This window comes from Columba livia, chromosome 10, assembly GCF_036013475.1.
Source record: "Columba livia isolate bColLiv1 breed racing homer chromosome 10, bColLiv1.pat.W.v2, whole genome shotgun sequence".
Lineage (NCBI taxonomy): Eukaryota > Metazoa > Chordata > Aves > Columbiformes > Columbidae > Columba > Columba livia.
Window position 1 is genome coordinate 21,850,626 of NC_088611.1, and position 23,532 is coordinate 21,874,157.

The 23,532-nt window shown below is 42.2% G+C and overlaps 1 protein-coding gene across 1 annotated transcript in view; it reads left to right on the top strand.

The window, feature by feature from the left end:
• Positions 1-23,532, top strand: part of GRM7 (glutamate metabotropic receptor 7) — a 267,872-nt gene that overhangs the window by 223 nt on the left and 244,117 nt on the right. The window contains exons 2-4 of the mRNA XM_065075811.1: positions 61-223; positions 4,531-4,609; positions 11,793-11,927. Of these exons, the coding sequence (XP_064931883.1) occupies positions 11,904-11,927 (24 nt within the window). The 5' untranslated portion in view covers positions 61-223; positions 4,531-4,609; positions 11,793-11,903. The remainder of the gene's footprint in view (positions 1-60; positions 224-4,530; positions 4,610-11,792; positions 11,928-23,532) is intronic.

Below are 23,532 nucleotides of genomic sequence, written 5' to 3' on the forward strand. Positions count from 1 at the left end.
GTTCAAAAAATATAAACTGGATTTAAGGCATGCTGTTTGTTTTCACGCGGTTTCACGTAGGCCATTCCAGAGGGAAGAAAATCCGTCAAGGTGAATTGGAAGATGATGGAAGCTGCTGGATCCTTCTTCCCACGTGGCATGGACAGTGTCTTCCTTGCTCAGAGATCTGCAGAAAACAAACTCCAGACAAGTCAGAAAGGCTGAGCTCCACCTGTGTGCATAGGTAACTGCCACACTTTTATTCAAACATAAATATTTCCTGTATTTAAAGAGAAATCCAGTATTATGCGGGGGCACTCAGGTTTGAAAGATATCTCAACAGAAACTCAGTTCTGAACCATTGCCCCAAGGCTGAGGAGCAATTGCACGATAAGAGCAGCAAGGCCCCAGGATACGTTTGATTTCCACAAAAATGTTGGTTTACAGGAGGTGGCAATTTCATGCAGTTTATGCAAATTTTACCAAGTTTTTTAAAAAGTTACAAAAAGGACATTCGGCATCACCTTGAAAGTAATGTAAATGAATATATCCTTAATGTGTGGCCTTGCTTGCCAGCAAAGACAAGTCCAGGAGAGCTGGATGTGATTCTGTGATGTCCCCCCGAATTCCTAGAGTGACAGCAACATTGACACAAAGTTTTGTAATTTTATGCTATTGTGAAGAATAAAGTCATCTAGTTGGGGATCTAATAATCCTCTGGTTACGTTTTCTGTTCTTTATATCCCAGTGAATTCTATGCCTTTATGTAAGACTACATATAATGTACAGGAGAAATGCACTTTTTGCAAAACGCCACAGAGATGTCAGCACAGGTTCAGAGCATAAGCACCTTGAAATAAGTCAATATGTGGTTAGTATGAAATGGTGCCAATATTCTCTATCAGATAATGAATTATCCGTGTGTGCGCTCGTGCAGAAGAGATGAAATTCCAGCTTGCACGTATATAGAGAGGATGTAGGACTGGGTGCTTCGGTGTCATGGTAACAAGGCAAAGCACGTGGGATATAAATATCTGAACATCACAGGCCTCACTTTCTGCTGGGATGTGCTGCTTACAACTTGGTCATGACCTCAGCCGAAAACTGGGCTGAACGCCAGCATTTCTCACCACCAGAAAAGACATTTCTCTGGCAGCAACGTTTGTAAAGTGAGTTAATGGTAGAGCTTTGTTCATTAAAGAGGACAGGTAAAAATGCATGTGGAGGTTTGCTTCTGATTTGTGATTATCCATAGTCTTCTATTACCTTTCATTGCCACCATCAAATATTTAGAAACACCTTAAATCAGATATTGTTAATGGTGGATAATTATGTCTTATGGGATCCCTGCCCAGGGTCCTCCAGCAGCTGTGCCTATAATTCTGAATTAAATTTCTTTATATATGGCATGTGTTTGGACAATTTGTGAACATGAAAACTTCGAATCAACAATTAGCGTTCAAACAAAAATAATATTGAAATATTTGAACAGCTGAATAATTATTTTGTATATCTAGTTTTTCCTCTAAACTCATATTTTGTTGTTCTTGAAAAAAAAATAGATTTAAAGTATATTATTTTTTCTTTCTTTTGAAGAAATGTGAGTATTTTGCTGAAGAGTCTTAAATATGTACCACTGGCAAACTGTGAGGCCTTTGATGCTAAATGTAACCAGTCACGTCAACAAAACCCTACCAGGGTTTAATTATAAGCTCGATTCGGTGCAGGAGCGTGCTTAGATTTTATGCTAGACCCTTGGAAAAATGGCTTTACAGTGAGTCTTAGCACATCCAGAAAGTCAGCTGGAACTGATCCTCCAGAGGTTTAATCCTCTGCCCTGGCACACCAGCAGGGCCAGGGAAATCTTGACCTCGTTTGAGCTCATTTTCACACCTTCTTCAGATGAGAGCTGAAGGAAGCAACCTAAGCACAACCAGATTGCCTTGAAAGCAATGGCTTTTCTTATCTCCAAATTCTCAAAAATCTGTTTTTTTAATTTAGTTTGAAGCTATTTGGTAACGGGTTAGGAGCCTATTTCGGACATCGAAGAAGGAAGCTTTTTACCTATTCATGTTTTGCATGTGTATTGCATTTTATTTGGATAACCACTCGCTCCTTTTCCTTGGGCTGTCCTGGGAAACGTGCCCTACCTTCTGCTGGGTCCTTGCTTCATGGTTGGGGTTTTCTTGCCTGTATTCACATTGTGAAGGAATTGATGGAAAAACCTGCATGTTTTAATTGCTTAAAGAGAATCAATACGAGGCTTATTAGGAGATATTTAGCACTAGTTGTCTCCTACGAGGTTCTGAGATCTGTTTTATTTGATAGATATTTCTATTACGCAGTAGGAAAATTCTGTGTTTCAGATGTAACTATGCAGAAGTGTGAAGGACTAATTCACACTGTGATAAAACAGTTACATTAATGAGAAGGGGAGGGATCATTTATCTGGAAGATCACTTGGGAAGAGCAGTGGCAGATCCTGAAGCCCTATTCCTGCACGGGCAAAGTGATCTTGTGGCCCCTGGTGTTTGAACACAGAGAATGGGATTTACCAGCTTCCTGTGGGGATTTTACAGCTGCTATAAATAGATGCCACAAAGATGGTTTTGCGGTCAGATTCGCCATCGTGCAGCACGGGCAAACTATTGGCTGTCCTAGCAAAGCTCACTGTTCTGTAATGGTCAGAACAACAAAATAATCAGAATTTTTGCACGTAATTTAAAATAAGTATAAACTATTTAAAAAATGTCATATGGATGGAAAAAACCCGGAGTCTGACTCTCTTTTTGCTTTAGCTCCTCCAGCTTTTCCCACAAGACAAAGCAAAACTTGCTTCAGGCTTTTCATGACAGGGACAAAAATCCTGGTTCGGACCAGCCCGCCTGGTCCCTTAGGGGACAGAGAATGTCCCCGACTGCAGCCCCACAGAAATTAATCCTCGGATAGGAAACTGCCATCAAAAAGCAGCAGGAATAGCTGTGGCTAAAGATCTGCAGCCTTGGTCCTGCCGCATGGATCCTGGAAACCACGAAACCTGGTAAAATCCCCCCGTTTCCTCAGGCTGTTAGGTGAAGTATTTAACTGTCGTGTATATAAACATCAAGGGATGAGCAATATTCACAACAAAATATGTAAAAAATAGCTGAAATATGCAATAAAGCCAGTGCATGGGATATCTTATTCAGTAATTCATCTAATAGCTGCCCTAGAGTAACACTGCTATAAATCCTTCATAGAGACCTAAACATGAGATTAGATTGCAGTTTTCTATTATTTTTAAGCAAAGAAAACTTAATTTCATATTATTATAGCAAAATAATTGGTTTAATTAGTTAAACCTTTCCAGCTGTATAGAAAAGGAAATTGCATGATTTTTCATTTCATACTGTGCCACGTTGTTGCAGCAGTTTGAGTGCCGAGAAGAGGCTCCTCGGAGATTGTTCTGTTGATTTTAATGCAAAAATATATTTTCATGTCAGAAAACTCTGCTCTGAAGAGTAAGTCTCCATAGTTGTGCTGGGTCTGATTTGCACTGCAGACTGCTTCTTGTGTGAAACAAGGAAGATGATATAAATTGGAGGTAATAGGATGAAGTTTGGAACACAACAAGTTTGTATTTTGTATTCAGAGGGTATTTAGCACCTCGCACCCACAAGTCTGATAAGTTTGTTTCTGTTCATGCACCTTCAGCAAAACTATCATCTGACTTTTGGCTGGGAGAGCTGTCATAATGGTCATGCAATAAAAAGCACAGAGGTATTTGACTTTTAGGACCCCATATACCTTGTGGCATGAAGAACAACAGGGTTAAAATAATGTTCATTTGTAGGCTGGGAGAGATTGTTCTGAGATCTGAGAGGTTTGCACGGGCAGCCCACAATGGTCTTGTTCTTTTTGCGTGATATAAATGGAATCCAAAATGAATTTGTTAAAATTACAGGCAGACATACGTTCTGCTTTAAGGTGCTAATAGCAGGTAATGTATAGAAGCGGAATGCCAGACCTTGGTGGGTTTCCCTGCGGTGCTGGCCACCAGCACAAAGCAATCCAAGGGGATTTTTCCCACACTTGTGGTTTTGCTTGTCTGGTTTGCTGATCTGTGCTCACACCTCGAGTTCATCCAGAAGCACAGATTTCCTTACAGAAAACAAACCCAAACCAGACATTTGGAATTGCAACACAGGGCTAATTTAAACGAGATTGCTGAGAACGGACAAGAAAGCAAGAGACTTTGCCTCTTAGTTAAGCTTAACCAACAAAAGCACGATGTCAAAGTGCGTGCAGTGTTCCCCACTTAAACCTTATTTACCAGTGGGTCGACTATCCTAAGCGGTTTCAAAGATACAGAGCGTTTTAAAACGTTACTGATTTGCACGAGTATTTGGGAGAGCGCTTCGGAATTGCCTGCAAAGCTGCCCTGGGAGAAGCCACGTGCCCCCCGGCACACGGGCACTCTCTTTGCAAGGAATTCTGCTGCTTTCTTTTTGGGGATTGGGGTGTTTTTCTTGCTTTGAGTTTAAAATATATTTTCCTAACTATGTTTGTCAGGGAATGAAGGAGTTTCACATGGCAAAGATTTATTTTATGGAGAAATCATCCAACGAAAAAGCGACATCCCGTTATCACGGTAAGCACAGTATTGGATGTTCCAGAGGTTCAGCACCCTCCTTGGGAAACGTGGGATTTATGTACATTTTATAAACAAGAAAACTGATAAAGAGCAGGAGGGAGTTTTGCAGATGGCCATCAGGAAAATCAACGGCAACATCATGATTAAAACCCAAAGCAAATTGACTCCTTCTGCCCAACTGCTGCCGGCCTCACCTGGATCGGGACATCTCACTCTGTGGGAGTATTGCCAATAAATCTTATCACTTTTAGCCATATAGGACTTATCGGTAACTTTTTGTTCCTTACATCTATGATTTATGGCAAACTGTGTACGCTGCTGTAAAACCAAACATAAAAACAAAGGCAGTACATGGCCCGGCTTCAGATGGTTTGCAAATACAGATGAGGTAAGAAAAGCTGTAAAAGCTTTTGAGGCCTCCTGATTTTTCCCCTTTGAATCCGTCTGTCATGAACCCGCACAGCAGGCAGGATGGGCTGCAAACGCAGATGTAAAGCTAATGCGCTCCTTGGTGCTGCTGTTCGTGAGATCTCTGACATGTCAGCAATAAATCCAGGCGGTGTGGTCATCCTGGAACAAGTGAGCTTTTTACCAGCTTGGGTACTGTACGTGGCCTTTGCCAAATGCTGCCGTCGCTTTCGGGCAATGCAGAAAAGCGCTGGAAGTGGTCGGGTGCTGCGCTCGAGGAGGTGAATAACAAAACACCTGGTATTGAGGAGACCGAGTCCATCCGAAACAAAGCAGGGAAATCACGGCCGGCGTGCGACTCCTGCCAAGTGTGAGCTGCAAGTAACCTGACAGAAACATCACATAGAGAGTTTCTTCAAGAAACCCACTCTGAGTGTAAAAACATAGAAAACCTCTTTTTCTTGTTGTCTTTAGGTGTTGCTGGAGTCTGCCAGGCTGCTCCTCAACACGCATGTGGTGTTTTCCAGGCGACAGGTGCAGGATGATCCCCATCATACACTGAGTTGTGTGATGCAAACGGGGAGGCGGTTTTATTTTCCTGCAGGAATCTGGTTTTGCCTTTGCTGCTTGTGTTTTTTCCCCATCAGAAGCTGACAACTGTGCAACGGACTTGAAGCTGCAGCAGCTGGTTTGAGGAACTTGGTGTGGTTGAAGCCTTTTAGGTAGGGATGGAAGGGCAGAGACAGCTCAGAACAAGTCAGAAATTGATTTTCTCCATTTGTCACTAAACAGCCTTTTTTTGGACAGTTGTAGCATCCCCTTGGTGTCAGATCCTCTGCGCTGTGCCACTTGGTTGTTTTAAAATAGTTGATATTCTCTTCCTGTGCAAATGGAAGACAATTAGCGTTAGAGCACTGCACCTGACCTCAAAGGGACTCTCAGTCTGCGTTATCTGTATTCCTTGAATTCTCATTTGGTAATAGAAAGTATAAATTGGATGATAAATAGTGATTCATTCTCAAAAAAAAAAAAAAATAAAAATATGGTCTTTTATTTTTCTTAATTCAACGTTCGGAATTTTCATTTAATATATAAACTCCATGGGCTCATCCGTCCCCAATTCAGCCTTTCTCCTCTAGTGGGTTTTATTACTTGCAGCACCTTCGGCTGTTGTTTTGTTTAGATAATAGAGCACAATTCAGCATGAAGAAAATTAATTTTCCTGTTTCACATGCTTTCAGGTTTGCTTTTTTGTTTCTTCTTGTAGTCTTTAAATGAATTCTAGAAAATAGCTGTAACAATATGAGAAGAGGGAAAGACTGAAATAAACATTGATCTTTACAGTGTAATAATTTATGGCACCAACTTAATAAGTGGTGTGACATGAGAAGTTCACCATCCATTTATCATGTGTTGATAGTTTGATACCCGAATTTCTAACATCACTGCTCACTTTGACATAATAAAGGACCTGCCAACATTCCCATTAAAAGCACAAGATTTTAGGAGGTTTTGCTTTGGCTATAAATATCAATATTTGTAATCTACAAATTATGCAGAGTAGCAATCTCTTAATGACTTATTCCAGCAACTATTAAAAAGATCAGACTTTGACATTTTTGAACTTCAGGAGGACATCTTCCCCTTTCCAGACCAAAAGGCTTATAAATACTTTTAATTATGGCCACCATAAAAAGTTTACAAACTAAGAGACAGTTCCTGAACTAAAATAAATCACTTTAATTCCACAGATGGCAAAGAGACAGCAATTTACATTAAAAGGTTCTGATGAGGGTTGTCTTGAGCTGTAGTTTGCTGGCGTAAGAGCTTCAGGTTAATCACGGATCCTGCCAGTAGTGTGGTTATAGTCAGGGAAATTAATGTATTATACAAAAATAGCATTTGAGCTTCATGGTTGCTCTCACCAGCCCCAACTCAAGGACTTCCCAGTCCCTTCTGGTCAGCGCAGAGGTCACATTGGAGCCTGGTGACTGCAAGTCTTTCAACCAGGCTGCAGGTAACAGCGTCAAGTCAAATTACTTCTGCTTCTGACATCACTTTCTTCTGATTTAAAAGCGCTGTGAAGCAGAATGAACCCTCTGACATTCCCTAGCTGTCTGACTTCATCCTGCCGTCCAGGAGGAGTCTGGCTTGTCAGTGGAATAACACATTTCAAAGAGTTACGGTTGATATCCACGTTCTCCAGACTTGCCTTTTCTGGTGAAATTCACTTCAAATGAGGTGCATGTTTCAAACATGCAGCTGGTTTAGGTACCAAGTTTTGTGAATGCTTCAACTTCTGCAGAATAGAACTGAGACGTAGTCCTGCGGGTTGGGTGCTGGGTACCAAGCTTGTTTGGCAGCTGAGGACACCCTTGTCACTGGGTTTTGTGGCTTGGGGAGAGATGTTCTCACTGAACGCTTTGTCAAGAGTCGTAATCTACGGAGTTTGTTTCCATAGAAATACATACTTTCCCTTTGTTTCCAAAGATGAGGCTACATCATCATCATTGCCAAGGTGTGATGAAGGTCCCTGGCAGTGACAAGGGTGTGACAGGTCACTGGCTCATCCTGCTCTGGCACTTGGGTCCCAGTTGGAAAAGCGGACGTGGGCACGGAGCTCTGTGCGCGGTGACGTTATGAGACATCTACAGCAGCTCAGAGCGCAGGCTGCTCCTAAAATGTTCTTTGGCTTCTTAGCCTGAAACCTGTGTCCTCACTTCCTGTTCTTTCTGGAAAATAAATACATAAATACCTCTAAGGACTGAAGACTCTGAAATGGCTTCACCTTTCGGTTTTGCTGGTTCAAGGAGCCACAAAAAGAGAGACATGGAAAATTTAAGTTGCGGGTAATGGGATCATAGTGAAAAATAAGTTAACTGTGCTAAATTATATTCATGTCCGCAGTTTCTAAGGAATTGCAATAAAAAGCATTTGTGATTATGTTTGTCTTGTCTTAGGTTGTAGGGATTTAATGTACCATCTATAAGTTGTTAAACATTTTTGTTGTGACATTTGATCTCTATGTTGATACTTTATTACTGTAGATCACTTAGAAATGGGAAAGGGAGCTGTGATATTTAAAAATAAATTATGGTCTGTTGATTTTTCAGTAACTGGATCATTTAAAAGCTCCATTTTTAGTAAGAAATAATGACTGGCTTTATTTAGAGACTATTTAAAATGCTCTTGAGGTATCTATTGAATATCTCAACATAACAGATAAATCAGTAACAGACTCAAAATTAGTTCTGCACTGATATATCACAATATGTTCTATATTATGGTGCATGTTATACATCCCTTGTACACTTGCACATCAGATATGGAGGAAGAGATAGAGTCTGTTATCAAAGCTGTTTCTAACATATGATCATTCTTATCCCTGAAAACCTGCCAGGATTTGTCTTTGAAGTACAAAGTGAGTTTATTTGTGTGTTCGTTCATGGGCTGAAGATGATAGTTTTTTATGGTGTTTTTCTCTTTTGGTGCATATAGATGCATTATTTATATATCCAAAAGTAATTAGGAGAGAGGTGGTTGTTCAGCTGAATTTTAAACTAATTAAACTGACCTAATTCCTGTCAAAAATAATTAGGATAAAAACTGCACCACCTAAGCAACGCTTTCAAGACAGAAAAGTGGGGTCTGGGCGCTGGAGCTGCTGGGTGAGGAGCCACACGCCACATGGGACCTGCAGCCGCCACAGCCACCGCAAGGGGGTTTGTGACACCAGAGTCATTAAACTGCTTTCTTCATTAACGAAAAGCTGCATTTTTAGTCCAGTCAGTTAATTTCATGCATTCTCAAGCTAACCAGGTCCTCATTGGAATTGAGGGGCATCTTTCCATTGCAAGAAGCGTTTGCTTTAAGGTGTTGCTGGAGCCACCGCTGCTGCCGTCCCCTTGTCCTGTAACCACCAGCGCATCTCCTGCGGCCCCTGGTGGGACTGAGCCCCCCGGCAGCTTTTGGAACAGCACAGAACTCAGCACGTGCTCTTGGTTTCTCTTTTCCCAACAAATATAACTAAGAGCATTCACTAAAACTTTCCCCAACACGGTGTTTGGCAAAGAGCTGAATCTTTGTCTCAGAAAAGAGTTTTGTTTGAAGCTGAAATGAAGAAACTCATCTCTTTGTTCGAGCAGACCTGTCGGGCTGATGCAAGGCAGGTGACTTTGGGAGGAATACACAGGAGCTTCGGTGCTTTTCGTGTTCGAGAATATTAGTTACGTTATGCAAAAAAAAAAAAAAAACAAACCCCAAAAATTAAAGAGAGAGAAAAAAGCAGCAGCGGTGAGAACGGTCGGTCTGTCTATGGTGGCAAACACCGGCGTGCCGGGCTCTTCTGTCTGCATTAACCACCAGCATTGTGTAATACTTCATCTTCTTTGGCCTTGGACCTTGTTATTTAGAATAACACATAATAATAAAGGAGCATTTTGAGTGATTTTGTTAGAAATACATCAGCCTGTCTAACAGTCTGGTGGCATCGATAATTCCCTATTAAGCCCTCTACACCCATTATGGTTTGTGCTTTTGCTTTTTTTTCTAAGTTAGTTTCCAGGCAACCAGTAAGAACTGAATTACATTAAGCTATTAATTCAGGACTGCATGCCAGCTCCAGGTTCTGCAGCCGATTTGTTCCTCTCGCATACAAGTTTCCTCATAAAACCCCTTTTATTGGTTTAATCTTCAGCGGTACCCAGCCCAGCAAATTGATTTTAAAATGACAATGCCTGGACTTGATTTTTGGTTCTTGTTTGGTTTTTTAATGCTTGTTGGTTGGGTTTGGTTTCAATGTGTAATGAAGCGGAGGTCTGTGAGGAAGGTTTACTGTCAGCCACTGCAAATTTATACTGCTATCTACCAGTGTGTTCTGCAACACCACATCATATACCGGCTCATATTAAGATCTGAATTAAGAAGATTCTCGTGATTGATTTTCCCACAGGGTGCAAGCTGGAGGATTGGTTGTTAGGAAAATGTAATTTGTAGGACCTGTCTTTATCTGGTGGAGAAGTGTGCTGTCCCTGCTCAGCTGCTGTTGCAAGCCCCTAAACATCTGTGGGATGCGGGATGTGCGATGCGGGATGTGGGATGCAATGGCTCGATGGTCAGCATGGCAATAACTTTTCTGCTCTTCTTCCGATGTCGCAGCCCTGAGCACGCAGTCTGGCCATTAACTGCAAATTCTCCTCCGTCCTTTTGCTGAAGAAAACTAGAAAAAATATAGAGTTTTATCTGTATATGTAGTCGGGGAAAAAAAAAGAAGTGGGAAATCCTTTCAGTGACAGAAAGTTGGCTGTCAGAACCACAGCAGCATTTTTGGAATTTGAACACAAATAGGAAGATATTATGTCAAAGGTTCCTTCCTTTCAATGGAATGCGTGGATTAAGAACACGATATATTAATTAATACTTGTATGGAAAATGCATGTACATCAATAATGAGAAAATAAAGCAGGAGCAGTAATGAGATGTAACCACCCCTAGTGTGACATGAAAGTCTTTGCAGATATTAAGAAGGAGTAATTTTGTTGTTATGCTCCATTGTTAAATGAACGTTGCGCCAGCGAAGGGAACAGCAGTGGATAATGACCTTCTCTGCTCGTTCCCTGCAGAGGGTCACGGGCCAAGCGCGGCGATTCCCCCCAGAGCAGCTGCAAGGAGAGATTTTGGAATGAAATTGCAGTTGTGTCCAATAATTCTGATTTATGAGTTATGAAACCCAACGTGTATGCTGTCTCGAGCTAGCCTGTCTTTTATTTAAAAGGTCAGAAAGGTCATTACCTGTTCCACAGCCTGTACTCGCTGAGGCCAAACGCAGAGGCTTCTGCCATCCAGGTGCTTGTATTGTCCTTGTCTTTGTGCTGGTGTCAGGGAGCTGTGGGGGTCTGGGATACTTGAGAAGTTGTGCTGGTGATATTTGGTGAGGTTACAATTAGAATAATCCATCTTAAAAGAATTTGTCTTTACCTGCTGCCAAAAAATACCCCACAAAAAATATAATAAATAAGTATAATAATTTATAAGACTGAAAAAAAAGCACCGAGGCAAAGGTTATTTTAGAAAAAGATGTCATGGCTTTTGTAAAATTGTTGGCTTAGGCTGGAATTTTAAAAACAGTGATTTAAAAAAACAAAAAGTATTTATTTTAAAACCAGACTGCACTTCTGAGCTGTTTCCAATTTCTGCTCTTTAGAGATCTGTGATATGAGTCTGAATCATAGAGGTGACCAACACAGACCAGAACAGAGAACCATGTCTTCGTAAAACTTCTCTTGAAAAACAAAACAATTAAAGGTCTACTGTTTATAAGCAGAGCATGTAATATATGCTCTTTCAAGTCATAAGAAACCATTTGAACTTGTATAGCTAAAAAGCATTTTTATGCCTCATCGGTTGCTCAGGTCTCTTGGCACAATTATAATCACCAGACTAAGTGGTTTTCCCCCCTTTACATTTATCACTTGGATGAAGAGTGCGTTGCCATCCTAAGGGTCTGCGGTTCTATCAGCAGATCCCAAAAAACCCCATAGTCAACATGTTGAATCTAATCACGTTCTGCATTTCTGGGACATACTTTATTAAACATTTTCATCACTTTCAGCTGTGCATTCATACCTCAACAGATTTATATCTGTAATTAGGGGAATTGTTATTTACCAGCAGAGATAAAGCTGGTGAAAAGACACCTTTCAGCAACATAATTCAAATGGCATGAGTTATTACGAGTTCCAGATTAATAATCCAGTTATTTGTTTTGCTACAGGTTAGGAACGTGTCTCCTGTCAGAAACCTTTGGAAATTGTTCAGAAATACCGGGAAACAACTATTTGTGATTGTCCAGCTAAAGAAAATCAGATGTATATGAAGGAAAGCGATGCCTCTCCAAGATCTACGTTCGGTAATGAGATATTTTTATTTAACAAAGTCTCTAACAGATGGCGTTTCTAAATCTTGAATATTAGGGCTGTTTTTGAAAGAGGCCTCCACACAGTCTGATGTATTGCAGATGGGGTTTTGCATTTAAGCTCTGGCTAGGAGCTGATTGCGCTGCTGCTCCCGACTGCACTAGGACAGCGGGTCCCAGGGCTGAAGCCACGACGTGACACCCGGTGTCTGCAGCCAGGGCCACCACGAGTCCTGTCCCCATGCAGGTGCTTTAGAAAGAGCACGTCATTTATTTTGTGTGCTCTGTCGAAGGTGTCTTCATGTATCAGAGCAGTTTCTTAGTCATCGTTATATGAGGCTGTTTTACAGTTGTTTGCTGGAAGGTTTGTGCTCAACATCGCCAGCTTATCACCAGATTTCTAATGTCACGAAAAGAAACTCGTTAATTTGAGAAGCTATGTTTTCCATATATCCGTGTTGCCTTGCAATTAAGAAGCAGACAACGGGGAAGACACCCGAGTCTAACCATCAGCCTTGGTGTTCCCCGGGGCTGAAAAATTGGAAATGACCAGTTTTTCACTGAATGCGGTGCCGCGGGTGCCAGCTTTGCCTGCCTTGGTCTTCTGGTGGCAAGAAACTTCCCCCAGTCTCCCCCAGGCTTATCCAAACCCCGTTTAGACTCATTTGTTCAGTGATAATGCTGGTGGCTCTTGCCAAGCTGTTCAAACCTTTGGCCAGCTTTTCTAAACACTCCCTTATCCTTTGAAAATAGTGGTAAGACGTTTTCTTTGTTTGATTCCTGCAGACCTTTTCCAGTAGCAGACGTGTGTTCCTAGTCGATCAGTCACTTCACGAACATGAAACATATATGAACTGCATTTTCACAGTTTAATCTATTTTCTCCATAAGCAATACAAGACACATTTGTGGGTTGTCGGGTGTTTTTTTGAGTTGGAAATGCAAATGATCTAGATTAAGGGTGACTGTGCACAAGTAACTCAAGAGAGGAGCTTTGGGGAAATATCAGCTGGGGGAAGTGAAAGGAGAAAAATTTGAATTCAATTGGATTTTACTAACTTCAGATTGGGTTTGAATCATATTTACATGCTTTTCTATTTCTCCTATGTTTGCAAGTTTTATTGCTGCAGTTCTAAGTGTCTTGAAGCTATGTGGATTAGTGGATATGTTATTACTGAGCAGAAGATGAACTGCGTTAGCAAGAAATGAGATCGTTCCCCAGAGTCCTACAGAGGAAAGCTATGGAAAACCTGGAACTCAACCCAGGTCCCAGGTGACACACAGTGGCCCCAAAACGTATGGTGTTCTGGGCCAGGAACTGCTCCCAGGAAGCTTGACTCAAGTTTTAAAACTCAATTAGCATGACGTATGCTGACTGAAATAGGTACATCTTAGGCAAAATGCTTCCTGCCTCCTGCAGAGACCCAGGAGCTTTGCAGCTTTTTCTCTATTGCTTCCAGCGGTGGCTAAAAGTGAGAATTTTGTGCAGTTTCAGATTGAGAATGAAAGCGAGAAATCATTTAACACCCAGGGCTCCAAAGGGAGCGTCAACAGCAGCGGGATTGATGGAAATGCCCCAAATTGATGGTGGGTTTAGGGTGGTTGCTTTCAACCTTTCCGTGAGTTGCAACCTTTCCGTGAGTGCTTTTCTACGTATGTATTTCAGGAGAAGGCAAAGACTTCTTGCAGGGTGAACCAAATAAGAAATTATGGTTCTTGAATGAGAACTGTACCCATAAAATGAAAAATACGATGTGTGGACAGTAAAAATAGTGCCATTGCCCTGAAATCTTTAGATCTGACATTAAAAGTGTACTTTGGGGACTGACCATCAAATTATTTTGTCACAGCAATTTGATTAGATTTTTTTTGCTTACATAGAAGACTTAAATTATACAGTCATTCATTGTCAACTAAATAATTTTAAATCATGCAGCTGCTACACCTGCCTGGTTTGGCTGTTGGCTTTCCAGCACACGGCTCTTTGCCTTCAGGTCCTGTTGATCAACCCAACACGGGAGACCTGGCCACCCAAGGCGAAGGTGAAGAGGGACCAGGGCTGTTTCCCACAAGAGTTGTATGAATGGCCATTTTTTCCTTCTCCTGGTTTTTAGACTGTGTTCCTTAGATGTGAAAAGTACCATAATCATATTGGGATAGAAATGGAAAATGAACTCCAAAAGACTTTGATCTGGAGAATTCAAGCGTAGTTCTAGTGGGAATTAAACAGGATAAGTTTCAAGTAATTCATGTCTGAAATGCCTTCATAACTTTTGCTTCATAAAAATAGCAATATAATATGATAGTAAAAATTCATATTTTGGAAATGGACATTCTCCTTTCTAGCAGTAAAGAAGTAAAGGTAATTTGCTCTATTTCAAAAAGATTGTTAGTAGTTACTGTGATTTCAAACGATGTAGCTTTAATGCTCAACACATCTTAATCTTACTGGCTGTAAAACATTCCTTTGATGGTAAGTTGATGATCTATGGTTTGAATCAGAATTCATGTTTGGAATGAATGTCTTGGTTAGAAAGAGAAAAACCTCATATGGTGTTGTACAAGCTGAGAGGGGTCGGCAGCCTGGCTGTAGTTCTGCCCTTGGGAAACCTGAATAGCGGGGACTTTCCGCATGGGAATTCCTTACGTGATAAATGGGATACAGTCACCGCTGAAATGGCCAAGTGTAAATGGACGAGTTAAGAAGAAGATACAAGAGGGTTTTATTCCCCCCCTAAGTGCTTTCACAGTTTTGCCTATTGTTGACATGTTCCTTTTTTTCTCCAAAATCCCATTTTTTCTTTTTGTTCCTCAAAGAGAATGAACGGGCGAGTTGCTGATGAATTAACCAGCAAGAAGAGTTACTGGGTTTTGTCTAGGATGCTGATTTTGCTTCATCCTTGTGGCACAGCCAGAACTGGAGCCCACACTGGGAGTCTCCAGCCAGCGCCATTCACACCCAGCAGCTGCCCCCAACTCAATTAACCCTCTCCAATTAGCATGCGCTCCAGCATTGCACCTTTTATTTAACTCTCTGTTTCTCCAGACTTAATTGACTTTAATAAAATCCTTATAAAAAGAGGGTTTACTCTTGGCTACTATTGCCAATCCTGAGCCACCATTGATGTTTCAAAATTTCCAAATTCATTTAGCCAGAGTTATATCTTAAGTTATTGGAGAAAGCAGAGTAGGAATATAAGAAAACTTGTGAACTTATAAATAATGAAGAACACTATCAAGGTAGGTAATTAAAGAGAAAGAAGAAAAACTCTTCTATGTTAATTCAAGAATAAACGATGGGGAAGCTAGCACTGCTGCATCAACATTTCATTTCCCAGTTGTAAAAGCCTGTTTGTATCTGGGTCAAGAGAAAAAAACACATTGCTAAAAGGAAGCAACGCTTCAAAGTTCCATGTAGATGAGGTTCAATAAGAAATACTGAATTGTCATTTAGTGCAAATGATGTTTTCTGAATGGGATGGTGAGTTTGCGTTTGGGTTTTTTTTTTCTTAAGTATTTACAAGAAAATTGTCCGCTGTGATTTGGTCCTGTAAATATTGACATCAGGCTTTCAGCTTCCATTAGAAGAACTAATGCACGTAAATATTTGTAGCGCTGAACCCATGAGCCCCAGGTTAGAGACACAGAGAGAGCTGAGGGGGATCTTGTCGCTGAGGGGGACTCGTGCTCGGGTGTCACAGAGTGGAGCTCTGCACGGTGTGTTTCCAGCACTAATAGAACTAAATTGGGAGAAAATGGTTTCATTATGGGTCTTTTCTGTTGAAACACAACGAAGGTCCGAGCAAGAGTTGTTTTGAACCACGGTGAAGTGTCTGTCTTTGCCTTGGTGACAACACGCTCACGAGGGATCTTGTTCCTTTGGTCAGCCCGGCCCCTTGCTGGGACAGCTTAGCTTTATATTTGTAACTTTATATCCATGGAAGTTTGTGAAAAACCTCTGAACTTTTGCAAGATCTGATTTCAATAGCTATTTAAGCAGGTAATTGATTGCACACTGCAGCAGGGCTCAGCATCCCTTCCTAAATGTGTTGCATGTACATCTGGCAACATTTCCTTAAAGAATTTTAATTCGCCCCATCAAATCTGCACCTAAATTTTGGTTTTGAATGTGGTTGGTCTATGAACCACACATTACAAAGTGTCATTTGTCCACAGATGGCACATAGGCCCAGCTTCTCGAAGGAATTCAGTGCTTCCCCCTACAACAAGCAATCAAGGCAATGGTGAGGCATTTTCAAAAGCTTCTGTGTGCCCCAATTCCCCTGTTTTGGAACAGCTTTCTATGCGTTATTAGTCAGAAATTCCATTAGATTTTGTACCACCCGTGTTTGCGTGGAAGCCCTCAAAAATCGCAGCTCCAAATCTTTCCCTTCTCAAAGCTGTCTTATGAATAACAAACCCCACATTGTTCTTGGGTGTTCTTCTGAATTTATTTTATGTCATCTTCTCCAGAAAAAAAAAATAGAGCTTCTCTCAGTTGGCACCTTTGGGACAGCAACTGCAGATGAAGAGCAAGCAATCAACATGTCAGGGTAAAATTAGATTGCCACAGAATACAAGGTTTGATCCAATATTTCTATCAGATTTTGTTTTTAGCTGTGAACACGGCAATACAATCACACTTGCTGGAGTTCTTTGGCACGCAGGGATTCCAAAAGCAGGCGATGCTTTTTGTCTGCGTACACGTTGGGAAAAGGCGGGGGGTGAAATTAGGTATTTACACCATTACCTCAATATTTAATTATGGTTACAAATAAGAAATTGTTACAAGAGTTGGCGCTTTGGCTGTGTTTCTGTGTCTGTATTTAGCACAGGGTCTCCTGGGGCTTGGGGTTGTATTTTATCAGCAAGTCTCCCAAGTGTCTTCATTTACCATGAGGCCAGGGGCTGCCCAGCACCCACATTACAGCTTGCACATAAACAATCTACATTTTAGCACCTTTTTTTTTTTTTTCCAATAAAATGCCCTAATAACATCAAGCAATAACAATATTTGCTTGTATCTCACTGTAAAAAAAAAAAAAATAGTGAAAATATTTAAAATGTTAATTCAAAACTGCTTGGTTTGGGTCAAAGTATTTCGGTTTACTTGAAGCATCTAACAGCAAGCTGGAAAATGTCAGCTATGTGCAGACACAACCGCCCCTGCCCACGCCATATTAAAGAAAAGCTACAGCCTTTTTCCAGCTGTTTGTACGTCTTCCGGTAGGTTTCTGGTTGACGAGAATTGTCACTGTGTCACCCGCGGTTTGGCCGGGACTCTGTTCAGGTATTGAGCCAGCGCCCAATTTAACCCCAGGACATTGCAATTTGTACCGAGACGAATCTTCAGCCATCGTAACTTCGTTCCAGCAAAGTCATTGATTTTGAACTAATTGAGGATAAAATCCATTTTCTCTTAGGTGTAAGAATATTGATACACGCACACAGTCTATTTGTAACACTCGTGGCCCAGTTAATCTCCCGTTTAAGGGATTTAACCTGGTTGTGCTTTTTCCCAGCTGTAGGATTCGAATGATGAGACCGCAAGGATGTTCTCCATCCTCGTGTTAGTTAATTCTTCCAACCTGCTCCTACCGCTCTGTCAATAGCTTTCAAATTAATGGGCCAGTCTTTTAAATTAATGAGTTTTCATCGACCTCAGCGGATCCGCCCCGAGGTGCCAGCCCACCCAGCTCTCTCTTCATCTCCCACTATTAATAGTTCCCCTACTTTCCCACCCCAGCCCATCGTCTCCAGCCGTGTCGTTCACATCTGGTTCGAGCAGACTCGCTGTCCTGCTGCTCGGACAGACAGGCTTTTCATAAAGCCGGTTTTGCTTTTGTCCTCCAAGTTATTTTGGAGTCCTTTCTGTGCTCATTTCTCTTAAGCAACCAGTCTGGAAAGCTCTTATTAGCCCAGGATTTCCCCGAGAAAGGAAATGTAGGACCTGCATTTTCCAAATCTCTAAATGAGGTTTGAGAAATCTCATTTCAATAATTACAATAACAGAGCATCCTAAACAAAAAAGTATTATTGGAGCAGCTCATGGGTGGTGCAGACATTTTCCGTCTTGGTAAAATATGGTTTTTTTCTGTGGAAAATGCAGCGAGTCTTGAAGAGGGAGCGCTCTGCAACGGCTGGGCCGTCACCTGGCCTGTGGAACCTCAGTATCTGGGGATGTGTTACAAGCACAGCCTGGGGTGCATCTTGGTCTTGTTTAGAAGGGCTTTCAAATGCTTGTGATGGACTGTTGATGGGACGCGGGAGAGGAAGAGCAGGAGAGGACTGGGAAGAAAGTTTCTCTGCGGGGGCAGACCCTGATCTGCTACTCAGTCTACCAAGGCAAATGAGTAAAGGTAAAAATCTATAGCATTAAACCACATCAACAGAAAAGAATCTGATATCATTAGCCGGGGAGACAAGGTCGTCAGTGTATTTTGCTGGAGTTTTCTTGTTGTTGTACACAAGGATAAAAATCTTGCATAGACCAGACTTTCTGCAAAATGAATGGGGAGAGACATCAAGGAGATAAATAAAATAGATGAGGAAAAGATCTGAGCGCTTATAAAAAGTGCACAGCCATGAGGAGACCTCGTAAAAAAAGTTTAAAACTTAATTTACAAAGAGCACTCCTGATTTCTGCCATAAAATGTTCCAAAACAATCTCATGACTCAATTTCTGCAGCCAGTGAAGAAGGGAGAATCATCATACACAAGGTTCTTGCCGTTTGCTTTATTTTATGCTTAACTCATATTCTCAGTGATTCATTATCAAGATTTGTCAGGACTAATTAAGAAGAGTGCCAGCTGTGATAGCGTTTGATATCATGGCACCTTGCTCAGTGGGGACTCACCCGAGATGGCGTGTGGCATAGAATTAGCTAATATTTAATAGCTAATATATAATAATAACCAGTGATTTAGTGCCTCGACACTGTGGTCTGTGCTGTTAAAGGTGAAGGTATTTAGCAGCCCCTGTGGATATGTTGCTTCTTTACGTGAAACTGAGTTTTCTGTAACTGTCTGTTAAAACAACCAGCCAATCAAATGTATTAAATTACATGTATGATTTTATTTTCTGCAGTAAGCCACCTCTCTCTATTTAAATAAAAACAACTAAATCCAGAAAAAACAAAAGGGCACAGTTTGAAGTTCAGGAAGGTTAGAGTGTGAAAAAGCTGCATGTGGTTATGACCTCGTGGTTGAGTTTTTAATTCTGATGTGAACTGTCCGGTGGGCTCATTAACCCCTGCAAGCGGTTTACAAACTACTAGTTTCCCACCCATATTTTATACAGGCAAAGTTATGCATCCTATTATCCATGCACGTCTCTGTGCACACTATTACTGAAAAAAACGTGATTAATTTCTAGGCAGCAATGGCAAAGCTGCGGGGGCTCATTGCCAGGGATGGGGGCGGCAAGGGGGCCGGTGGCAAATGGTCAAAAGAGCCCAACCCAAACTCCAACTGAGCACCTACAGTATTTTGATCTTAATCGTTGACCAGTAGCCCTTCTCTAAACAGGGATAATTATACCACTTATCTCATGAGCATAAATTACTGTTTTTGAAACACGCTGGCGATGATCAAGATAGAAAAACCCTAGAAAATGTATTAACTCTGACTCAGTGTGCGGCGAGAGCTCTGCAGGAGGATTCGGGGAAGGCTGAGGATAAAGCGCCGTGTTGAATAGTGTTGATGAGGGGAGCGCTGCCTGTTCTGGGGCTCTGCAGAAAACAACGCCTGATCGTTTCGTTAGAAGCTGCGTCAGAACACGTGCGGAGCGGGCTCAGGAAGCACCCGCGGCCCTGGGGTTTTCAAGGGCGGGTTTTGCAGGCTCAGTGCTGCTTTGGGAGGAGGCGTCGTGGCTTCTGCAGGGAAATACTCCAGCAGAAGGTTGGCAGGAGGGGCTGCCTGCAGCTCCGGAGCAAGGAAAATTCCCTGTCTCTCCTCCCCTGCTCTCATTATGTCTCAGCTGCCCCGGAGCACCTCGGCAGGTTGTCCTGAGGCCGCCAGAGCCACCGTGGGCACAGTCCCGCTATCACCGGGTCACAGCATTCATCCAGCAATGCCGGGATGCCCAGAGGATGCTGAGCCGGGGTTTGAAAAAACAAAAGCAAAACAAACAAACCCCCAAACAACAGTTACATAGTTTTAAAGCATTTTACTTAAAATTTGGCAAAGCTGTAAAGAACAGAAACTCTGCTCATGGCTGGGAGAAAAAAGCCTCTCAAGAGCATCCTGAGCGATTTTATCAGCCCAACCTGGAGCTTTAATGTCGCTTTGTCCCTGTGAAAGCTCCGGGCAGCACAGGCAGCCGGGGAGGAGGGGACCTGCTGCATCTGACGTTACAAAACCATCATTATTTTGAGCCATCTTATTTAATTATCGTGAATGTGCAGTTCCTTCATTTTTAATTCAGCATTGGAGGAGACGTTTGCAAGTATTAAGTGAATCAAAATATTCTTGGTAAATCAGAAACCAGGAGAACAATAATGCGTTTGCGAAGAAAAAGTTATTGTTCTCTGTGGATTGCAGTGATTTTAACGATTTGGCTGAAGCGGCCGCCTAATAGAGCTGCCTATGTGAAATATTTGTGATCTCACAGGAGCAGTTTTAAAGTCTGTCCCGTGTGATCGATTGCTCAGGTGGGTTTCACAGCATGGGGGCTGCTGGGGTTTCGAGGGGAAGGTGGGAAAACCCCTCAAGTGTGCTCCTGTATGGACGGCAGAGGTAACTGGGTTAAGGGGAGTTCAGGTTTAGAAAGTGGGAATTGCCCCAAACTGACCCAAAGCTCCTTCTCGGGGGGAGCCCGGGCTTGGGCTTTCCCTGGCACTGGGAAGGTGCTTCCTGACCTGGCGCTGGGGCTCTTTGTTCTAAACATCCTCTGCATCAATGGAGTTGTTTTGTCGCTTTTTAGGTTCCAAAACATGGAGAGTTGGGCTTTAAAACTGAGCGTGTGCTGGTATTTAGGAAAAAAAGAAAATCAGTTTTGGTTATTTCTGAAACTGTCTTCCTGTGGTTTGAAAAACCAAACAAATTCAAATAAAGACATGGAGGCTTGTTGTAGATGTTTTCCCCTGGTTATCCTGCAGGTTCTACATATCAGCCTGGTGGCATTTGACGTAAATAACCTATATTGATGGACATTATGAAATTCACCATCTCTGCACTTCTAAAAACTTAGAATGAGATTAATTTTTTTTAATGGTATCATCAAAAAGTACCTTTCTGAGTATGTTGAGCTCCTAATATGTAGGACGTGATATCTCGTAGTGTAAGTTACCATAAAGCTAAGAGCAGTGGCTGTTCCTGCACCTCTTGTTCCAGCTGCTCTTTTAGCGAGGAGCTCACTGTCCGAACACAGAGAACTCCTGGAAGGTTTATATCTGGGTAGTTTGTGTTTGGACCTGCACTTAGAATCTATTTCAATCAGGTATCATTTAATAATTTATAATAAGATATAAATATAGAATTCATTTTTAGCTTATACAAAGTAAGACCTAGTAAGATTTCCAAGCTGCGCCCTGCCTGGAGACCAGAGCCTCGCTGACACCTTTGTCCAAAGCAACAGCAAAGCACTGAGTTGAGGATCAGAGTTTTTCACCGGCCTCTGCTCCAAAATTCATGACTTGCTGAAGGGCAGATAAGCAGCAGCTCTGGCTCTGGCCCAGCACTGACTTCACCCAACACATCAGTTGCTTGTACCGTGGAATGGTCCAGCTGTTCAGAGTGACCTCCAGCTGTGCACGGCAGCATCACGCTGCATCACCGACACTGCAGATATTGCCTGATTTCTCCTTTCTGCTAGTCCATCGCTCTTTGTTCTGCTTCCACCGGTTGGTTATAATATGATTTCGTGTTCACTCTGCCAGTTTTCCACACAAAAGCAACGTTTATTTGTGCAGCACCTTTGAAAGGAGGCGCGAGTAAGATCCTCCTGCGCTGGAGGTGGCGTTGCTCCCCGAGGGCTGCCAGCTACCATGGCACTTCTTTCTGGCAAACTCTTTGCTTATCCAGTAGCAATTTGGCTGAATCCACAATCTTATTTGACAGACAACTTAAGAAATGTTTTGAACATGCCTTTGGATGTGTTCAACAACTGTTTACTTCTAAACAAATTATTGTGCTGAAAAGACCAAGCTAGCTTTTTCTTTATTATTATATTTGTGTGTGTGTGAAGTTTTGTTTGTTCTGTGGGTGGTGGGGCACGAGTGGGACTCAACTCTGGTTTTTGGGTGCCTGGTCCTACCTGGAGCAGTAACAGTGCTCACGTGTATCAAAACCCGGCGCCAGCCCCTGCGCATTGTTCTTTGGGTCAGAAAACCAGAATAGCTTCATTCCTAGCACAGAGCTCCCGCATTCGCCTTCTCCAGGAACTGAAAGAATAATTTGTGCTGGGAATTTGATATTTTACAGGAATAACTACTTGTGAAATACGAAACGTCACGTTGAAATGACTTTTCCACCATTCACATGTGCTACCATCAGTATTCCCATTAAGTATATAAATTGCTGTTTTACTGGAAAAACATTGCTTTCTGAGGGTCACTTCAGATTAGGGCTACACCCTCAGCACCATGATTTAGCAGGTTGTAACTCGCAGTTCTCACTGATGCTTCGAGAGGGGGTGAGTTCACTTTTGGGTGGACATACATACTCTAATTGTTGCTGAGGAGCTGCTTGTTGAACACCCGTCGCGCGGCTGTTGGGTGGGGAGGGGACCGGTTCCCATTCGGTGGCCCACGCGCAGGTGTGAGCCGCTCACGCGGCTGTTTAGTCAGCGTTGTGTCACCTCCAGGTGTTCGCTAATCCACACCAAACCCAAATGCCTCTTCAAAGGAAAATATGGCAGCGACAGATGCACAGGCTATTATATTTAGGTTCTTGTCTGAGAGGGCCAGATTGGCTGTAGGTAGCTGAGTCCACGGAGTGGATGGGGATCAGTGCGATGAAAGGGAGATTACTGCCTATTTTAAGAGTTAAACTTTAAAAGCAGCAAATTGAAAACTGATAAACAGAGGGTTTTTTTTTGCAGGCGATGTGCAATTAACTGGTGGTGCTCATTACCATGGGAGGCCGGTGAAGCCAAGTACTTAGCAAGAGTGGAAGAGGGAGTGGGCACTTTTATGGATATCAAGAATATCCAGAGTAATGATTAACTATATCAATTTTTGTAAGGTAATTAGAATAATTTTTCATGCTTCAAGGCTTAAACCAATTTCTATATATGAGAGACCAGGATAAGACTTATGGTAGGAACAGATTAAAGACATCTGCATACGGCAGAACTCCTGCCTTTGCTGCTGACACATCTGCTGCTCCCAGACAAGACCCTGGGTGGGATGGACCCTGGGTCCGCCTTGATCAGCTGCGGCGTTTTCTGTGTTCCCCGAGGGAATCTGGGCTGGAATATGCAGACTAATTTTTTAGGTAAACCAGGGCAAGAGGAAAAGGAGGAAGAAGTAGACAGCAGATGGGTTTTCTCTAATTTCGAGAGGATAAACATGTTGAATGTAACTGCAGATTTGCCCAAAGGAAATCCTTGCTGAATCTTGAGCACTTAAGGCAAACCTGAGTCATGCTTGCAAACTCTC